This window comes from Ovis canadensis, chromosome 21 (genome assembly GCF_042477335.2).
Source record: "Ovis canadensis isolate MfBH-ARS-UI-01 breed Bighorn chromosome 21, ARS-UI_OviCan_v2, whole genome shotgun sequence".
Lineage (NCBI taxonomy): Eukaryota > Metazoa > Chordata > Mammalia > Artiodactyla > Bovidae > Ovis > Ovis canadensis.
The window spans coordinates 22,351,478-22,368,842 of record NC_091265.1 but is presented as its reverse complement, the minus strand read 5'-3'; the positions used below and the strand labels follow the sequence as shown (position 1 = coordinate 22,368,842).

Here is a 17,365-nt window from a genome sequence, read left to right as displayed (position 1 = left end):
ATTATTTATTATTAGATATAGTCTGTTTTATTTCCTGAAGTCCATATCCTTTCAGCTTTTATATCCTGAAGTTATATCCTTTCAGCTTTAAACTCAAGCCTATGGCATGCCTCAATGTGCTACAGCTTAGTTTTCATGAACAAAGTTGCAGTTACTGATGAGTGAAGGTGATGGAGCAAGTCCAATTTGAAATGTATAAAGAAGTTATGGAACCACTGTGCTATTTTTTACTATAAAAGATACTCATGTTCTTTATAAAAGTGACAATTCAGAAGTGCTTACAATACAGCATCAACTTTCCGCCTTTAATCTCATGTTTATCTATCCTGATTCCCTCCTGGCCCCCCCACTTGCACCCACACACACTGGAGACAATGGTGTAAGCAGTCTAGCAAGGACTCCTCAGACCTTGTTCATTATACTATACCACAATGCATCTCAGCTACTGGAGGAGAGGTTGTGGGATCCAGGCCCAATTGTTCCAAAGCACAAAAGAACCCTATGTCATAATACATGATTACAGACCCAACTTCCAAAAGGAAACTCAGGAAGAATCTAAAACTCACTATATTTACTGTTCACTTTCCTGGCTAATTTTCCATCTCATCCAATAATAAGTTTTAACCAACCAAAGCCAAACTGAAACATTATTGATGCATTTTTCTTCATGCCCAAGATAAGGCAAGGCAAGTTCCTGGCAGGCAAATTTAGAACGCACTTATTGAGTACTTGCTTTGTGCCAAACATTAACTGCTTTATGTTTACTTTTCAAAACAGACTTATGGGGCAGGAATTATTATCTCAGTTTAATAATGAGGAAACTAAATAACTTACTTGTCCAAAATCCCTCCAACTAGCAAGAATATTAATCAGGACTTTCATTCAAACCTGCCTGTGTTCATACTGCTACTTAGAGTGATCTAAAAGGTCAAGAAATGTAAATTCTTGAGATGTCTTTGCAACACACTGGATTTAAGGTTATGACTCCACTACAGCTTGATATTTCATGGAACAACTTTTATTTCTAAAAGCGCTCTCTCATGTTTTAGCTAACATTTTTTTTTTTTTAGTAATGGTATATGGCCTGATCTTCACATTCTAAAGAGACCTTAAATTTGGACCTTACTATGTTATTAAATGAAATCACACATCTAATCATTGGAAACTCAGAGAAAACTGAAAGAAGACTGTCACTGTATATGTTTAAAAGCTGTGTCTTATTACACATCTTATCTCAGGGTACATCGTGATTCTGTATAACCAAGGGATCACCTTATAAACAGTATAAATGCTTCACATTGTATTTTATGTGTTTATGTGTGTGTGTATGACGGAGTTACACATGTCAATGTGTTTTGTGTAAACTTTTAATACCAAAATTATATAATACCTTTGACATTTATTTATTATATTGGACTGAAATATTAAAAAAATAAAATGTTCATTGGGTTTCCCTGATGGCTCAGGTGGTAAAGAATCCACCTGCAATGCGGGATACCTGGGTTCGATCCCTGGGTTGGGAAGATCCCCTGGAGACCCGCTCCAGTATTCTTGCCTGGAGCATTCCATGGACTGTATAGTCCATGGGGTCACAAAGAGTCGGGCATGACTGAGCGACTGTCACTTTCAAGCGTACTTTGATCTCTAATAAAAACTATACTGGAAACTTGCCTCTAAAATCCTCAACTAGTGTCCTTGACATTGTCCAATATTGATGCTTATGTCATTTATCACTAACCATATATGACTTATTTTTATTTTGCTCAAAGTTTCTACCATTTCCCACCCTGGATACTTTGGAATTCTTGCTTGTTTCTAATAAGGCTTAAACCCACCTATCCAGGATAGACAAATCAAATGACATTGTCACAGAAGAATAAACATCTGTATGTGAATTGCATTTCTCTAAAAGAGAAAAGCAGAATTAGTTGCTTGTAAGCTTTTTTTTTTTTTTCAGTAGTAAGACATAGAAAGGAAAACACTGTAAATAGTAACCATATACACATATGGCTATATGCAACTAAAGATAAAAATTTACAAAGCAGTATTTACTCTATCATGTAATATATTGATATTTATATTCTACTCTATACTAACTGCTGGTCTCAAGCAACTAAGTTGGTTTTACAATGAATTCATGCCCATGATGTATTTTTTGGGGGGAAAAAATAAACACTGACTAGATATTTTTTCTCTTTTTAAAAACCCTTTCTGAATATGTAAAAAATGATGCATAAAAAGCATCACTGGGGCATGATCTCTGGTTTAAAAGTCCCCTAAGATGAACACATCTATTACGTCTCTTGCCAAAATACATCCTCAATTCAACATTTGGTTAAATTGAGAAGTCTCTCTGGAGTATCTGCAAATGTGCCAAGATAAGGTTTTATAACTCCTAGTTCTGATGAATTCCAAAGAAGTTTTTCATACATAAGGCTACAACATTTAACAATATGTCTTCCTGTGCTGAAAAAATTTGTACCATACGGCTTCCTCCCGTAATTGGCATCTGAAGGACGGGCTGTGGTGTCTGCAATGGAGATGAGAATAGAAACCACCAGGTACAGCCTGTACTTATCATCAGATGCACACAAAGGTCCTCTATGAGGGCAACTTGTTGTCACATGCCTCCTTCTTAATTCATTTTCTTTTTACTATAATTAAATCCTTCCATGGGAACAAGGAAAGGTGCTACTTTCAAAGCCAGATACAAAGACACAGGAAATATGCTCACAAGATTTTCTCAAAAGGGGATGAACAGTGTCTTGTTTCCTATGAAGGGAAGAGACTCATAGATGTGTATTCTACTTTTCCTTGAAGCCACATCTATCCCAATATGCAGGGAGGGAGACTGGGCTTAATTAAAAAGAGTTGTGTGTTAAGTCACTCAGTTGTGTCTGACTCTGCAACACCATGGACAGTAGCTCACCAGACTCCTCTGTCCATGGAATCCTTCAGGCAAGAATACTGGAGTGGGTAGCCTTTCCCTTCTCTAGGGGATCTTCCCAACCCAGGGATCAAACCCAGACCGCCTGCACTGCAGGCAGATTCTTTATTATCTGAGATACCAAAGAGTTGGCCTTGGGTCCAAATCCTTGCCCTGTCACTAAGTAGTTGGAGTATTATGGGAAAAATCACTTTCTCTTTCCATACCTATTCTCTAATCTAAAAAACAAAACAAAACAAAACAAAAACGGTAATTTTATCAGACTATGTGATGGGATAAATGAATCAACTGGAAAATTAATGATACAATATGGTATAAATGACCAGGCTTTAACTCATAGAATACCAGAATCTCAATTAAACAACATTTGGTTGTCAAGAAAGGGAGTTGTTAAAGAGGACAAATAATCCAACTTCCTCATCACCCAACTGAGGTTTATGTTCATTTTTCCAGAGCCCATCCATGAGGTTATTTATTCCAGTCTTGTACACAGGACTTAACAAGAACTTACCCACTACCTCTTAGAGACATAATTCTTTCATTGAATGTGAAAACAAAATTTTGGACAGGAATCTTCAGTTGTGAGACTCAATTCTGTTAATGATCACGTAAAATAAGGCCAAATTATTTGTCCTTACTGTTTGTTTCCTCAAATGTAAGATAAGGGGTTATTAAATGCTTGTCTAAGATGCTTAGACATTGTATAACATTGTATAAAGTTAAACACTGTATAAAGTTAACAGTAGTGTTTCTGTCTGAATTAATATCATGACTATCTGAGATTGATCTCAACTCTCAACACTATACAACTCCTGAAAGAAGCAAAATGAAACCCCCTTAAAAAGTACTCAGTAGGGCCCATGCTGTTTCTCATCTTTCCAAACTAAATTGTCTTCATAGAGGCACAGTTAGTGTCACCAAGTCCAGGCTTATCCTGCTTGCCATGTGATAGCCCAATAAATCCGAGGGACAAGACGTTGCAGCAAGGAGTATGACTTTATTCGGAAAGCTGGATGACCAAGAAGATGGCAGACTAACTTCTCAAAATAACCACTTGTTGGGGCCTCGATGCCAGGTTCATTATGGATCAGAAATGGTGGGGGTGAGGAAACAAAGTAGAAAGATCTTTTCTTGTGTATCTCCTCGAATAGCAAGCCTCGGGCAGGCAGATGTGCTAGTTTCACTTCCTCACCACCATTTCACAGGTGCTATGAAATAGAGTATCCCCTGCCACATCAATGAACAGGGAAGCCACAGCTGTCCATGCTTCTGGCCCCACAAAGTGAAGGTCTGAGCCACGTCAGCAAGTGGCAGATGAGGGCCTCCTTTCTCACACAAGGAACTTAAGAAAGTCACAGTCCTTCACAGGTGGGCAGTGAGCTAAACAAACATACTTCAGTTTAAGGGTCAGGGAGGGGGCAGGACTCCCTGAGGCAGGGCATCATGTATGCTGCAAGAACAAAAGCAGCAAAACACAAGCATTAAAGTCACAGAAACAGATGGAATGTGGAGTCAAAATTAACCCTTCCCAGTTCCAGCAGTAGAAAAGATGTGATGGGAAATGATTGTTTCCACTTCCCAGAAGTTGCTAAGCACAGACTATGAATCACATTGAAGGTCTTTCAACCAAAGCTTGATTGTTGCCGAATTTTTAACTAATTGTTGGAAGAACCATATCATCACCTGAAAGTTAGCCTGCAGACAATGCTTTAAGGATGTCACATTACCAGTACAACTTACTGGCACACTGTCTCCCCTAGAGCATCGTTCAGATGTTTCCTTTTGTTTTGTTTGGCTAAAACAAATTAGCATTCCTTTATCATTAGGTGGAAGTAACTAATTCAAGAACCAGCATAAACAAAAAGCGGAGTTGGGTGTGAACAGGATTTTACAGTTAATCAAGGGAGGCATTTTGTCACCTCATTTTTATACAGAGGCAAAACTGTGAAAAATCACAAGTGCTTGCTATTTGTCCACATGCTATATGTTCATTAATAGTGTGCCGGATACTATTTTAACGCAAATACATTCATTCACCAAGTAGTCTTTGAGCATCCATTATATGCTAGGCACTCTGACAGGGGCTGCTAATGTACAGTAGAGTTTCAACTAAAGTCAGCAAAACTGGGAAGTGTGAAAATGCTGTAAGTCAACCATAGAGTACAATATACATGCTTTGTGCATAAAAGCCAATTTATAATTACTTTTCTCAATGAAACTGAGCTATATCAAAGGGAAGCATATAATAATGGAATATATGCATGGGTCTGATTATTTAAAGCATTTGTACTTTAAGGAAACTATCAAATCTCTAGCTTTGAACCAGATGTATGGGTGAGGCATTTAAATATTCTTTCTTGCCCATGGCATTTATTCCACTGAAAGCTCAAGAATATTAATGCATATTAATATATGTATTTTTGTTTTGATTTTGAAGTTTAAACATTATAATAGTATCCTATTCGGCAGTAAGGTTCAAGTTTAAAGTCACTGGAATGAAAATACTTATCCTGGAAAACATCTTGAAGGCATCTATTATTGCACAATAAGTTAACTTATATACAGAGTACATCATGCGAAATACCAGGCTGGATGACTCACAAACTGAAATTAAGATTGCTGGGAGAAATATCAATAACCTCAGATAAGCAGATGACACCACCCTAATAGCAGAAAGTGAAGACGAACTAAAGAGCCTCTTGACGAAGGTGAAAGAGGAGAGTGAAACACCTGGCTTACAACTCAACACTCAAAAAACCAAGATCATGACATCTGGTCCCATCACTTCATGGCAAATAGATGGGGGGAAAGTGGAAACAGTGACAGACTTTATTTTCTTGGGCTCCAAAAATCACTGTGGACGGTGACTGCAGCTACATAAACTAAAAGAAGCTTGCTCCTTGAAAGAAAAGTTATGACAAACCTGGACAGCATATTGAAAAGCAGAAATATCACTTTGTTGACAAAGGTTTGTATAGTCAAAGCTATGGTTTTCCAGCAGTCATTCACAGCTGTGAGAGTTGGACTATAAAGAAAGCTAAGAGCCGAAAAATCGATGCTTTCAAACAGTGGTGTTGGAGAAGACTCTTGAAATTCCCTTCTACTGCAAGGAGATCCAACCAGTCAATCCTAAAGGAAATCAACCCTGAATATCCGTTGGAAGGACTGATGCTAAAGCTTCTATACTTTGGCCACCTGATGCAAAGAGCCGACTCATTTGAAAAGACTCTGATGCTAGGAAAGACGGAGGGCTAGAGAAGGGGACAATAGAGGAAAAGATGATTAGATAGCATCACCAGCTCAATGGACATGAATTTGAGCAAGGTTCAGAAGATAGTGAAGGACAGGGAAGCCTGGCGTGCTACAGTTCATAGGGTCTCAAAGAGCTGGACATGATTCAGTGACTGAACAACAAATACAGAATTTGTGGTTAGGTAGGTAATGTTTCGGAGAAGGCAATGGCAACCCACTCCAGTACTCTTGCCTGGAAAATCCCATGGACGGAGGAGCCTGGTGGGCTGCCATCTATGGGGTCGCACAGAGCTGGATACAACTGAAGGGACTTAGCAGCAGGAACAGGTAACGTTTATAGTTTCGGTTAGGATCTACTAGGTGATTGAAATTGACTGTGGGTCAGGAGAGCAACTGTGTTAGTATTGACTGAGTGCTCTCACAAAGCTGAGGTCAAGTGATCTAAGGTGGCCTCATCTGGACAACCGAGCAGCTCTCATCCTTTACATGCTGAAGAAAGGGTTCTAAGACAGACAGACTAGAAAGAAAGGACTCATTTCCACCAAGTTCTATTGACCAAAGCAAATGAGAGTGTAAGGGAACTATCAAGTTGCAAAGCGAAGAAGTCATTAGTGGAAGTCATCAGAGCCAAAGCAATTGACCTGCTGCACTTCCACACAGGCAAGCCCCCTCACTCTGTCAATGGACACATGTACCAAGATTTCCAAATGTATGGCAGCAAAGGGCCCTTTAAACTTTCTTAGAGCAGAGACAGTGGCTATTGGACTGACTTCTTTATGAGGAATACAATTTTCTTCCTCTTAGTCACTGCACATTCCTTTCCTCCACACAGCTGAAGCGCTAGAGTGGTCTGTCTTAAAAAAATTTTTTTTTCATGCATTTAATCTCTTTGCCTTCAAGGCCTAGTCAGTATTTCTGCATCATATAACAAGCCATAGTAAATACACAGTCCCGTAATGTACAAATGGAGAAGGAAATGTCAACCCACCCCAGTAGGCTTGCCTGGAGAATCCCACAGACAGGGGAGCCGGATGGGTTATGGTCCATGGGGTTGCAGAGGCGGACACGACTGAAGCAACTTAGCACAGCCTACAAAAACCATAAATCAATGAAATGCAAGTGTAGGAGATTAACCCTGAAGCTGAAATCCAAGTCTCCTTGTGCTCTCCTCTGAAATTCAGCGATATCACATGCATTCTCCAAGGAAGATCTTGAGACAGCCACCAAGAGGACTGAGTGACAAAGTACTGCCACATTTAAGTATAAAGTGAACAGGCAACATGGGGGGACAAAAGATGTTTTCGAAAATAAGACATCTGTTTACAGACCTCAATGTCTTGTGTATAAAAGCATTTGGAAATTTCCATACTCTTCAAGAAGGAAGAGTATCTACTGAGTGAAAGAAGATAGTTATTTGGACATGGGAATAAGTTTGAGATACTGGGGTAGGATGACCTACTGCTAGAGAGAACTGCCCTAAACCAGCCAAAAAAAAAGGCTCAAGTAAGACCTGGCATTGTCATTTCATGAAAATCCCCCAGGGGCTTCCTGAAGGGCCAGGCAACAGAAAGCCAGGCATCCCTTTGAGGACTCCCAGGGTACCCAACGGAGTTGTATTTTGTTATACTCAAGCACTTTTCTGACCCTGGAGGTAAGTTTTACTTTATAAAACTTCCTACCACACAGCCCCTATGCTAATACATTTTTTTATACAGAACACCATGTAACTTTACTAGCCACTTACTTGCTGAGGAGCCAAGCAATATAAATACCTCTTGATTAACCACATAAAACAACAAACCAAAGAACATTTCTTCTGATCTTTAATGTTTGTATCCCAGTGGTATATTCCAAATATTTTGTCCAAATTTGTCAACAAAATTTATATCGGCCTATTTTTGAAAAACTAATTAAATTTGCCTAAATTTGGCAATCAAACTTTTATTCCCTTTTTTGCCCACAAAGAGAATATTTTCTGTTAATTATTAAGTTGCAGTAGGTAGCCTATGCTTTAACACACAACTTCAAATGTTTGCATATAGATATTACATAAGAAAAGAAAGTCTTCCCTTCCACTCTATTCCTTAACTCCTTAGAATCCCTCATCAGAAGGAACAACTGTTATCAGTTCTGCTCTTCTCTTGAGAACAATTCTATGAAAGTTCAATCAAATGGCTTCTATAAACTCAATTTTATACAAATGACACACCATTTACATACAAGTATGCTGTGTTTTTTTCATTTAAAACGATTGTGGAGATCATTATGATCTCATTATCTATAAAGTGCTCCATTTAATAGCCATGTAATAATATATTATGTAGACACATTATAATTTATTATATCATTCACTACCGGTGTACACTTAGGTTAAAAAAAAAAGTTAAATTAGTAAGAATCAATGATGACTAGTTTCTGTTTGAATACAATCTTGGATTAGTACTTCTTACAGACCGACCAACTCTTCTGAAGCTAGATGGAAGATACTGTCTCATCTTATATTTTCTCATGTCCTTTATTGAAAACCCATGCCTTCTTAATTTTCACCAGTTGTCAGTATTAATCCAGTTAAAATTTCACTATTAAATTCATTTTCTTCTCTAAGATTTCCACCCTGGCCTCTATCACCATGGAGCAGGATATGATTTTTTTCTACATCAATTCACCTTAGAAACATTTGTAACTCTGGTCATCTTGAATTATGGTTATGCAAGTATTAGCACATGTTCCACCTCCTTTGCTAGGTTGCATGCCCACTGAGGGCGGTAATGCATGAAACATACTGCCATCCTTCACAGAGTATTAGTATGTTATTTGCATATTGGGACTTAATAAATATGTGCTGCATAAATATATCCTCTGGGTGTATTTCTATTGGCTTCTACTAAATTCTAACAGGGTACTGAGTTAGAAATTTGTAGCTATGAGCCCCCCTTCTCCCTTTGAAGTTGCTATCATGTATTTACTGGATGAATTATTTAAATTCTTGAAACATTTGTATTTAAAAATAGAAACAAAAAATCTGGATTATCTATATCACTGCTTGTTGTGATAATCAAATGAATTAGTGTTTTTGTAAGAAAAATCTCAGCATTATGGAAAAAAGTTTCAAAGATCTCCTAGTCCAATCACCTATCCATTGTGCAAAACTTCTATACATCAACATCTCTGTAAGTAATCCATAAAGGTATGTATGCAAATTTCCAGAGGCATAGAAGTCTTAATCCAGTGTAGAAAATTATCATTTTATGTTTGTGCGACTTGAATATTATTGAGTGGCCACACAGTGCAATCCATATTATGCCTCTTGAAAAGGAATGAAAGGTTTGCTAAATCTGATGATTGGCTCCCAACCTATGAAGTAGTCTTATTCTGGCCATTTCATTAATTTCCTAATAACTTAATCTCACATTTTACAAGACGAGATTGTTTGGAACATACCGACAGTGTTATTGCAGAATCTTAAAATCTAACAAAGCATTGTGCATCTTCTTTGGTATACCACAGCGTTTAGCATGGGCAGCATGCTTTCTTAGAAAGAGTGTTGCATAATAAGCAAACCCCACAATTTGGGTGTCTTAACCTCTGTAGGTCCAGTCAAACCTATCGTTCAAACAGTCTTGGCTGAGAATTAATACATTATACAAAAGAACTTTAAAACCGCTATCAACAATAAATAAGGCTAATATTATCTGGTATAAGACCTCAGTCATATTCTCCTCCCTCACAATGCTTTCAGCACAAAGCAGCAATAAATTCCAAAGCCAACTAACATTAAATTATTAAAACCTACACTTCCAGAGAACGTCTCGTACAAGGATAGAACTAACTCATACACATCTCCATTTCAGATTTAACCAGACACACTACTGAAAGATAGTTGTTAGAGTAAACTGTTTGGTCATTTCCTCTTACAACATACCTGGGCCAGATTGGGCTGCCTTGAGGCCTGATGTGTACTTAAGGGTACCTCCCTTTAACACAGAGCCTCTCAGAGGGCACTCAGAGCAACTGTTGAAAATGTCAGGAGTTCAGTGAAGAACTAGAACTTAAAAGTCCCTAGCATCATTATAAAAGACGTACAAATAACGTAATAGTAAGCCAAAACAGACAAACGAAAAGTATACATTTTGCCAACTGATGGCCAGGTATCCAGTCGCCTTAGCTTAAATCTGTATTGCTCTAGACATCTGCTATCCTGTCCCTTCTTACACCAGTATAACTGAGACACTCAAAGAATCTCAATTGATTAGGACCGTTTTAGCCCTCTGAACCTTTCAATGTTGACTGGGAAGCTAGAGGGCACGAGACACACTCAGCGTGACAGACTCACCTTCTGTGTGCACTGCCGACACGTAGGTCCAGTTGTACCTCTTCACGATGTCCACCATGGCACGTGCCTGCTGGGCATCGGAAGGCACGACCCTCATGAAGTACTTGAACAGAGTTTTGTCGCTCAGATCCATGCTTGTGGCCGAGTAGGCGATTTGAGGTATGTTGAAAAGCTGGAGCAGGTTCTGGACCTGAATGGCCACCGAACTGGAGCCAGGCCCGATGACCCCCACGATGGGCTTCTTGGAGCGGAAGGACGACGAAGAGCCATCCACACAGCGCACCAGGCCTTCCTCTTCCTCCGAAGAAATGAGCGAGTCCCTTATGAACTCGATGCTCTGCTCCAGGGCCACGGCCGAGTGCCAGCAGGAGTCCCGGATCTCGCAGCCCAGTGTGATGTTGGGCAGGAGCGTGGGGTCCGAGTTGATCCTCTCCAGGGTGTGCAGCATGGCCTCCACCCGCTGGATGCCGTACTGCTCCCGCACCGCCCCGCACTTGCGCTCGTGAACCTTGTCCACCGTGGGCTGGTGGTGGACCGAAAACAGAGCCCCGATGATGATGTCGCCCGGCATGTGCGCCACCACCCTCCGCTCGCTGGACTGTGCGCTCCCACGGACATTTTCTTTCAAAAGCAGGACTGACAGGATCAACAGAAGGACCATTTTAGGGAAGGAGTTCAAGCTAATAAAGACAGCATGGTGGGGAAAATTTAGGAGGGTTCTCACAGATGGAATGCAACGATATCCGGTGGTGAGTGGCAACCCAAAAAGTCAGCCAGTACTTTAGAGGCGCTCGCTAAAGGACCATCATGTCTCCAGGGACCATGTGGTTAGACCCATCCATGTGATCATGATCTTCAACACCTGGAAAAGTAAACAGAAAGGGGATTTAACAACAGAAGTATAGCCCAGTTTGGGAACTTCTGTTTATGGTAGCAGAGAAAGAGAGTGCTTATGGTGTCACTTGAAAAAAAAGAATCCCAAAAGCTTTGTCTCCTTTGTGATTTTGTGATTCAATAAAAGCAGCTTGCTAAGCATCTTGATCCTACTTTGCTTAGGTTATTTTTTTTTTATTTGTTTGCATGGAATAAGTTGCTCAGTTGTGCTCAACTCTCTGAGACTCCATGGACTGTAGCCTGCCACGCTCTTGTGTCCATGGAATTCTCCAAGCAAGAATACTGGAGTGGGTTGCCATTTCCTTCTCCAGGGGATCTGCCCGACCCAAGTATCAAACCTGCGTCTCCTGCAATACAAGCAAGTTCTTTACCATTTGAGCCACCGGAGAAGCCCTATATGGAGTACACAAAACCAAAAATTATGTGCGGGAGGTCAACCTCTATTATCACACAGAGATGAGGGAAAGTGTCCTAAAATAAGAAGTATGTCATGAACAAAAATCTCCCCCCCAAAAAAAATCCGCAAATGTTAAATACTGGTGATATCCAATAAAAATGATGGGGTTTTTGCTTGTTTTAGAAATATTCTTTGTTTCCTTCCAACTTTCCAGCATTGAACATGTATTGAGTATGCAATTTAAAAAAAAGTTACTTCAAAAAAAGCCTACATCCTCCCTTTCAAATGCAATATAAAGCAAGTTGAATAATCATCTTCCCAACAAGTAAGTATTAAGTTTAGTTTCCATATAATACAGAAAATAACAAATGAGGCCAGATTGATATTGCACGTTAAATGAACTGTAGGATAGAAGAGGTGTGAAGATTTATAAAGTAAAGCAACCCCAAGTACATAGGCATAGTGAAATGGGTACTAACTTTTGCAGAAAATAATATTCAAATTCCAGTTCTGCTACTAAGAACAGTTACTAAATTGTTTTAACCTCTCAGCACCAGAATTTCATCATCTGAAAAATGGGGATAACATGTGCTAGGCTGCTCTTATAGGAATTAATATAAGATACCAGCTATGCAAATGTTTTGTATATTGAAAAGGGCTATATACATTCAAGAGATGATTTTTTTCTGTTATTAAATTTCCAAGGGCATTTGGTGGCTAGGTGATGAGGACAGAAAATTCTCTGGCAATCCACTCAGTTCTCCAGAGTCTGCAAAGTAATTACAAAGTCCTGTAATAAAATTGACAGTAATCAGTCCTTTACTCCTGATTCAGGAAAAATTTCCACATCATGAAGACTCAAAGGGCTGGAAGGAAGAGTATATAGAACTACACTTCCAAGTAGAAACTGAAGACAGCTATGAATACAGTCATCTAATTCAGTTTAAACTTCTGGGAAGAAGAAAAAATTGTCCCAGGTTGCCTACAGCAAATTCTAGCATGATTTGTAAAAAAAGAACGGACAGATTGGTGATTTGGTTTATTTAAAGGGTTGTTTAAGAGACTTATTTTGTAAGATATCTACTTCTCCAGCCAAGGATCTCAAATTGTTTTAAAGTGACTAACTCCCTAATCATCACCTTTCAAAGACAGGTGATGTTGCTTCAGGAATTTATGTAATTATAATGCTTCTTCAAGAATACTAATGGTTTTCAAAACTCATCAGATCTGCAAAAATTCTAGTCCAGACACAAAATGAATATAACCTGAATCACATTTCTAATCACTCCCACCTTCATTTTCATCATTTCCTTCCACTGGCTCCTATGGCAACAGAGAAAGGCTTCCTCTATATATTGCCAAACACACACACACACACACACACACACACACACACACACACACACAAACCTGTCATCAAAATAGCTAGATGTTCCAGAACTTGATTTTTAGCAATATTTAAGCGGAAAATCAGCTTTGGTATGGCAGTGGGCACTGTAAGCAAGGGGGGAAGGAAGCAAAGACATTTTGTCATTGGGAAATTATCTGAATATTCTCAAGCTTTCCCTTCACTTTACTTAGCAAAGACTTGAGGACCAATGCTTATTCTCATGATCATGTGAATTCTACTGCAGACAGAAAAAATCTGAAGTAAAAGCGATCACAATCTCTCATTAAATCCAGGATGTTGGTGAGCAAATCTAGTGAGGAAACAGGGCTCATTTTTATTATGTAAGAACATCAAAGCAATGTGAGGCTAGAAGCAGCGCATTAAACTAATGAATTTAAAATACCAGTCTCATGTACTTATTAGTTACTTCCAGCAAGCCCCATGTACTGAGAATACATATGTATGTGTGTATATATATATATATATATATATATATATATATATATATATAATGTAAAATTTTCTCATGATAGGCTAAATTATTTAACTCATTCAATGAATATCTATTAACTATGGAGTGGGAGAGACTAATGTAACAAAGAAGCGCAGTGAAGTGCACTGATTATTACCCTTATTATCTTCCATCAAGCTCTCATCATACACCAGGCATTTATTCATTAACTCATTGAACATATATTTATGTCCCGTGCTATGACTCTCTCCTGAATCAAATATTCAAGAGAGAACAGGGTGTACATGCTTACCACACTCATGGGGTTACAGGCGAGTACACTTAAACCTGACTGTAGCTGGAACCTGATGAATGCAAACGATCAAATGAAGAATGACACTAAGTCAGGCATGTGAAAAGCGTGGCTAGAACATAAAGCGTGAGTGCAGCTGTGGCACAAAAGGAGACTGGAAAGACAAGAAAGGGCCAGACCATGCAGAGTCTGGCAGGCCCTTGAAAGGAGCTTGGAGCGTGAGCGCAACAGAAAGCCACTGAGGAGGTATAAACAAATGACTGGCACAATAAAGCCGTAGAAAAGACTGTCGGCGCTAGCTGCTCATTGTTCTGGATAGTGGACTTGATAAGGAGACGCGGCACTCTAGGTCAGAGATGATAATGACTTGGCTGTGACTGGTGACAACGGATATGGAGAGAAGTGGACACAATCAGCTATCTTAAGCAAGCAGAATCAACTGGACTTGCTGATGGATTGGATCTGGGTAAGGTAGACGGGAATTAGGGTCTACTTCCAGGTTTTGAGTCTATAAAACTGGCATATTTGGGATACTATTGAGATAGGATCGGCTGGAAGAGAAACAGATGAAAGCAAAGGAAAACAATGATTGTTCTTTTGAACATGTTAATTTTGAGATGCTTTGGAAGCACCCGAGTATAGCTGTCGAAGAAGAAAGTAGATATATAAGGCTGGAGCGAGAGAAGCACTTTAGGTTACAGATGTAAATTGAGGGTCACCAATATATAAATCTTTTGGAACAAGTAATATTACCTGAAGAGTGAAAGTGAAAGTGAAGTCGCTCAGTCACATCCTACTTTTTGCGACCCCATGGACGGAATAGCCTACCAGGCTCCTCCGTCCATGGGGTTTTCCAGGTAAAAGTACTGCAGCGGGTTGCCATTTTCTTCTCCAGGGGATCTTCGCAACCCAGGGATCGAACCCCGGTCTCCCTCATTATAAGCAGACGCTTTACCGTCTGAGCCACCAGGGAAGACCAAGTATAAAGAAAGAAAAAGTGTGGCTGAAAAGTAAGTCCCACAAAGAGGCAAGGTTGTGGAAAAGCAGGCAGCTCAGGAAGTAAGCAGAAAAAGTAAGAACATATGATGTCAGAAAAGACAAGAGAGTTTCCTGAGCACTTTATAAGGGCAGACACATAGAAGGCTCTCTTTTTCTCATTCCCACAGATTATATACGATGTGCACTGTATATCTAGGTCTGTATGTGGGTATGCCTTTGTTTGTGTTGTGTGTATATCAAATATCCTTATAACAACCCAGAGATGTAGGTATTATTTTATTATCTCTATTATCCTAATGACATAATGGGTTTTGGTAACTTAAAAACAAGCCAATCACTTAGAGAGTGGTGGAGCTAGAATTCATGTCTACACCTAGTAACTCTATAACATACTCTCTGTATCATCCCTGGTCACATTACTGACCCTTCTTTCAAAAGAGGTTATTTTCAAAGTCCATGAGAAATGAGAGAGGCCACTCAACATAGTGTGAACTTCCAAGGGACATAGACTCTAACAGGAGTTTGCTTAAAAACTAGAGAGTGATGAATCAGCACATAGATGGTACAGAAGTGTATGACTATCTCGAACAAATGTATTTTTATTGTCCTGGCATCGACTACTAGATTGTGACCTGCCAGATGATAAATCAATGATTGCCCCATCATCTGCCTTGAATACACACGGGGACTGTATGTTACTGACACTAGCTATCAACCTCAGATACCTGGAAAGTATTGGGTTGGCAAAACGTTTGTTCAGGTTCTTCTGTTACATCTTATGGAAAAATCCAAACAAACTTTTTGGCCCATGAAATATCCTTTGAAATAAATTATGACTTAGAAATTTGACAGAACTGTGCTATGACTCAGTATATTATATAGTTAGGCAACAAGTCATCCCATGTGCTTCCAAACTACAAGAAATTAACAGAGCATAAATTCCAAATAGATCAGTAGAATATATCCTAACTCTGACAGCATCACTCATTTGTCAAGTACGTCTTTATTAAGTAACTGTTCTGTAATAAGCACTCTTCTAGTTGCGGAGGATTCAATCGTAGACAAAGAAGACACAAATTCACACCCTCACTGGATCCTGTAACCCAAGGTGTTTTGTCAAACAAGGTAGGGATGTAAAATAGTGTCTGCTACACAGTAATGAAGATTACAGAGAAACAGTAATGCAGGGAAAGAAGGCAGAAAGGGTCAAGAGAGATGAAAAAGAAAATTTTTTAATGTAGCCAAAGAAGTTTAAACTGCAAAATTTGTGAAAAAGAATGAGTCATGCAAATATCGAGGGAACAAAAATTCCAGGTTAAAAAAAGTAAAGGCTCAGTCCCTGAGGCAGGTTTATACTTAGTGTGCTGAGAGACAGCAAGAAGGCCAGCGTGACTGAAGTGAAGTAAAACTGGGGAGAGAGGCAGAAGGGATGTCTGAGAGAGCTAAAGTCCTTTTTGGACTTTAAAAGACGTTGGCTTTAAATCTGTGTGAGAGTGACTTTCTGGAAGAATTTTAAGCAGAGGAGGGACAGACAATGACCAACTGTTCAAGGAGTTTTTAACAGAGGAGGGACACAGATGACCAACTCTTCAACAAGAATATGTGTGCAGAGGCAGAACCGAGGAAGCACTAGGGAAACTGCTGCAGTAACTCAGGTGGGAGAGCGGACAGTGGCTTGGCTTAGGGAGATGGTAGTACAGGTGGTTGAGAACCGATAGGATTCTGAATCTATCTCAACCATAGAGTGGAAGTGTTTGCTCTCGGATCTGACTGGGGCTACAAAGGAGAGAACAGAATCAATGAGGACACTAAGGTTTCAGGTTGATCAAACACAAGATGGTGTCATGTTGACAGAAAACTGTAGAAGAACAGATCTGGGTGGAGATAACCAGAATTCAGTTTTTTAATACATCAGTTTTTAATGCATGTGACTCTTTGTGACCCCATGGACTGTAGCCCAGTAGGTTCCTCTGTCCATGAGATTCTCCAGGCAAGAATACTGGAGTGGGTTGCCAATTCCTCCTCCAAAGGATCTTATCTACCTAGGGATCAAGCCCACATCTTTTCATCTACCTGAACAGGCAGGCAGGTTCTTTACCATCAGCACCACCTTAATACTTGGTATAAATTCAAAAAGAGATATTTAATAAGCATCTGATATTGAAATTCTACAGAGAGGTCTTCATAGGAGATATAAATGGAAGGGGCATTGGTATGACTTTTTTTTTTTGGACACCATGAAAATGGATGTAGGAATTAGAGAAAGAAAACTATTTCTGAGACTAAGCCCCCAAGGAATTCCAATGTTTAAACTCCAAAAGACCCAGAGACAAGGAGAAACCAGTAAAGAGACTGAAAAAAAAAAATGAATGGAAAGTTATCTTGTAAA

General features: G+C 39.4%; 1 protein-coding gene across 1 annotated transcript in view; it reads right to left on the bottom strand.

The window, feature by feature from the left end:
* Positions 1-17,365, bottom strand: part of GRM5 (glutamate metabotropic receptor 5) — a 786,169-nt gene that overhangs the window by 618,088 nt on the left and 150,716 nt on the right. Inside the window, exon 8 of the mRNA XM_069564782.1 lies at positions 10,533-11,394. Coding sequence (XP_069420883.1) covers positions 10,533-11,193 — 661 coding nt within the window. The 5' untranslated portion in view covers positions 11,194-11,394. The remainder of the gene's footprint in view (positions 1-10,532; positions 11,395-17,365) is intronic.